Below are 4,723 nucleotides of genomic sequence, written 5' to 3'. Positions count from 1 at the left end.
ATCTACATAAAAACCGTCATGTGTTTCGATCCGGAATTTCCAATTATATTTTTTTATAGTTGTAATTAAAAAGACAATAACAGCTGCAGAATTTCTGGCTCATATATGATCACGATACACTTTCACACTGTCACCAAAGGGGGAGGGGGGAGCCTGACCACATTGAGAAACACATTAAAACTCGTCCGAAGCACTTCAATATATGTATTTCATATATTTCCAACTGGTGATCACACACATTTTGCGTTTTTTAAATGTTGATCTTTTCTAATCGCCTTTCAAACATGCATGATTTTTTTCGTATCATTTTTTCAGACATACAGACACAATGGGCTGTTCTAAACATGGCGTCACCAGAAAATAGCTGCGTTCCACTCCGGCATTCAAGTCTCCCCGGTATTGTCCGTCTACCAAAGCGGTACAAAGTAGAAGAGTCCCGATCACTCGACAGTCGAAAAGGCAGCATTGATCATCGAGGGGCGGACAGGATAGCTGAAAGACTCTCAGATCTCAGCCAGGCTTTACTGTGGATTAAACAAGAATTGGTAAGCTTTTTTTTCGACTGTCCCTGACAGACTCCCTTTTCTAATTATTAAGAAAACCAATTATTTCACTAAGGATACGCTTCATTGTAGTTTCTAAACGAAATATAAACTAAAATGAAGATTATTGGCATGGAGTTGCTTCCCTTGTGAAGATAATTCTCCTTAAACAATATAGTATTGCTGCTAAGAGTTTACATATGTTAAGGAATACTTATACTAAACGTCTGTCATCGATGCTGCAACTACAATACTGTCGTATGTATCAAATGATGCATCTTGAAACAATTTTCCTTTCTAAAATTTTCAACTGTATATTTGTCTTCGTGATTGAAAAATAAGACATTGGCGAGGAAACCTATTCGGCAACAAGTGTGTATAATCTTATTTATTGGTGTTTTATTTGTTGATCTTTGCATATTTATGTTTTACGCTATTTGCAGATTTTACTTCGTCAGCATGACATTCTCCTAAAACGTCAGTTCTGTGACATTCACGACACCATTGTGTCATTGAACAAAGCCAAACGAAGGGCTGGCTTCCGGGAGAAACAAACACTAACTAGCTCCAATACGAGTCTCCAATCTAACACAAGTTTTCAATCCAACACGAGTATTGACATTACGCTGGATCTGGAAAACTACGGCGTCAGAAGTGCAAACAGCGTTACTTTGTTAAATGAAGAGGAATCAGAAGACGAAGATGAAATAGAGGAGTTCCGCCTCGAACTTGTTCAATGAAAACAACGCGAGACTTGACTGCTCTCGCAAGGAGACGCGGCAGTAAGGAACTAATATGACGGATATGTCATAACCTACCTTATGAATAAGTCGTTGTGATCAAAACGTCAAGATGGCGGATATTTTGATGAATACTGCGCCTTTGCATGAATAACATATATTCTTATTGATATATTATGAAGTAGGAGTCTGTGAGAATTATGTAAACGTGACCACTATTCCGGGATGACGTATACGGTATCAAATGTTCCATTACGTACCTAAGTACAGGAGATAACACCAACCTGATCTGATTGGTTTCAGAGTTTCAGATGGATGTAGAGGGTGACCACTAATATCACTATTCATTAGCACAAAAGAATAAATGGGATTGCATTTTATTGTTATTGATGATGTTCACCCGAACGCTTGTAGCAGTCATATACAAATGCGGACTTATGGTAGCTTAATGACGTATTAACCTTTCATATAACAAGTGACGCAACTCAAAGAGTGCACAGTTTTTCTGAGGAATAAACTTGTTTTGTTTGTTGTTGTTCTTGTTGTATTTTTGTTGTTGTTTTTTTTTTTTTTTTTTTTGAAAAAGTGTCATTAGGGGTCAGTATTCACTGTCATGTTGTTTGTTAATCCTTCATGATGCTTTATGAATTAATTCTCTTTTGCATAAATTAAAATTGTTTAGCGGGTAATTATTTCCAATCATTTTCTCTTGTTCGGTTCAAACATCTACTGTACTTTGAATCATAATGTCGAACAACATACTCGGATCTTACCTGGTATGGTCTCAATGTGAACACATATGGTCAGAAATGTGACAGTTCTTTCCAATCTATCCAAGCTATCTTTTCAAATCCTCTTTACCTGTAAAAGTACATTTAAGGCCTATTTTTATTATTCCCATCTTTGTAGCCTGATTTTCATTTTTTTTTTTTTTTTTTTTTTTTTTTTTGTGACTTAGGAATCAATAGAGATAGCAATTATTGGACAAATCCTACTTCATACCTAGGAAATATGATGCTTCTCAATGAGATAATTCAAAGTCGTAATCAACCTTTTGTTATATGTGGATTTAAATGGAACCTAGCTGAATTTGGAACCTGTATAAGGTGTCTATTAACATGCATATACATATCCGTAATCATAAACTTTGATGATAAGGACTATTTTGTTTTCATTTTTTAAACACATTTTGTAAATAAAAACATGAATTTTATGCTACGATTTTCTTGTTATAGATTAAAACATGGGGTGTTATTTTAATGACATATTTAAGTCATGCATGTACGTAAAGTTTTAAAAGTCATATCCATATTTCAAGATAAAGATTGCTTCAATTTTTAAACACATATTGTAAATATACATATCCTATTATCTTATCAAAACTTCTGGTCGTCAAAACGAAAAATAATATAAACTTTCATTCGTAATAGACAGACATGAACCAACATATGAGGAAAATATATTTCCAAAGTATGCAATCATAGTCAAGACATAGGTTTTTCTTTAATATCTAAATCGAAAGTTTCAGCAGAAAAAAAGAACAACCTCTCGGTGTTCTTTGCTACAGTACTCTGCCAATACGTTCATGGTCATTGTTAAGATTAGCGGTAAGATACAACAGAATTTGATTGGCAGGGGTAATAAAAGCCGTAAACAAAACACCAATATTGTGTAACAGAACAAAAAAGATTCATTAAAAACTCCTCACTTATAAGGCTTACATTGCATGAAATATGTTAGCGAAAAGTGAATTAACCATATTGAGAGAAGTTCTCGACCATCCTTTTAAGGATAGTGTGTTCGGGCAAGTGACTAACTTCTGCTTCTAACCCAGTCTAAGTGTAGAGAGCCCAACCTAGTCGTGAAATGTGAATCGGTTATCCATTTCAAACCTGACATATCCTTACAAAGCTACACTGTGTAACCAAGTAAGATCTGTTTCAAAGCTTCTGTTCGTCAAAACGGGATAAAAGCACTTAACCTTCATTCCTAATAGACAAACATGAACCAATATATGAGGAATATATATTTTCAAGCTATGTAATCAAATACTAGACGTAGACTTGTTATTTAATATCTAGAACGAGATATTCAACAGAAGAAACGGAAACAGGAGAAAAAACCAAGTTGTCTTATTTGTAAGACATATTGCATTATCATTTATGAATTATTTTTCGCATTTCATTTACAGTTCACTTTCATGTCTAGATAACGTCAAAGTCAGTTTAATTAATGTTTGATTAATGCATACATGTATTGATATATTTAGAAAATATAGATAAAAAGGGCAGCAATCGGGACAATGTTCAAATATCTGTCTGTTTTTTCTTTACCTCAATTTCGTTTAAAGTAAAGAAACAAAAAACAAAAAAAACAGGGACCTGTATAAATATCCGCTCCTTTTGAAAATTGCTCAAGCAAAAAAAAAAAGATTAATAAACAGTTTGTTCCCAATGCACTTATGATCGATTATCTACTTAACCTTTGGCTCGTTAAGGTATTAAGGTATTGTTCTGAGCTGTACCCGGTATAATGGCATTACCTTTTCTATTTATCAATTGACAGTTAATGTTTTAATAGCGATACGCACGTGTGGTCACAGAAATGTAATATCATTTTCAGTACTTTTTTAGTATTGTTAGTGTGCAGAAAATCAATCTGATACGAAATTAAAATTCATCCAGGAGGAGATACATATGAAAATACCATGACCAGATACTATGTCATACTTGTGAGTATCATGTCATAGATTTTCGATTTAATTCCTGTTCCTAGGTATCAAGGATTGTACAACAGACATGCAATACATTTTCACCTTAAATGGAAATCGAGGGATAAAATAGATCATTCTTCATATTTAAGAATTCATGCACAAAACAATCTGCGATTAACAGGTCAACTACGCTGCCTGCCTATCCCCTCTATTCTCTCAGCGTTCTTTGCTACACTCCTCTGCCAATAGTTCATGGTCATTGTTAAGAAGATTAGCGGTGAGATACAGCAGAATTTGATTGACAGGGGTAATACAAGCCGTAAATAAAAAACACCAAAAATTTTGTAACAGAATAAAAAAGATTAATTGAAAACTCCTTACTTATAAGGCTTACATTGCATGAAATGTGTTTACGAAAAGGGAAATAACCATGACAGAGAGAATTTCTCGAACATCCTATTAATAATATCATGTTCGGTTAAGTGACTAACTTCTGTTTCTAACCAAGTCAAAGTGTAGAGCCCCGCCTGTTCATGAAGATGAATGGGTTATCCATTTCAAACCTGACCAAACCTTACATAGCTACACTGTGTAACCAAGTAAGATCGTAAAATCATAAGTTTCAAAACTGAACCTTCATTCCTAATAGACAAACATGAACCAACATATGAGGAAAATATATATTCAAGCTATTTAATCAAATACTAGACGTAAATTGTTATTTAATA

At 34.0% G+C, this 4,723-nt stretch overlaps 1 protein-coding gene across 1 annotated transcript; it reads left to right on the top strand.

Annotated features, from left to right (window-relative positions):
• The first annotated feature begins 279 nt into the window (after positions 1-279).
• LOC117325544 lies at positions 280-1,816 on the top strand. Its single transcript, XM_033881846.1, is given in 3 exon segments — positions 280-545; positions 986-1,259; positions 1,262-1,816. Coding segments are annotated over 3 exon segments (615 nt in total). The 5' UTR covers positions 280-284; the 3' UTR covers positions 1,342-1,816.
• Positions 1,817-4,723: the final 2,907 nt, after the last annotated feature.

This window comes from Pecten maximus, chromosome 4 (assembly GCF_902652985.1).
Source record: "Pecten maximus chromosome 4, xPecMax1.1, whole genome shotgun sequence".
Taxonomy (NCBI): domain Eukaryota; kingdom Metazoa; phylum Mollusca; class Bivalvia; order Pectinida; family Pectinidae; genus Pecten; species Pecten maximus.
Note: the sequence above shows the minus strand (reverse complement) of the source record. Positions and strands in the feature narration are given on the sequence as shown.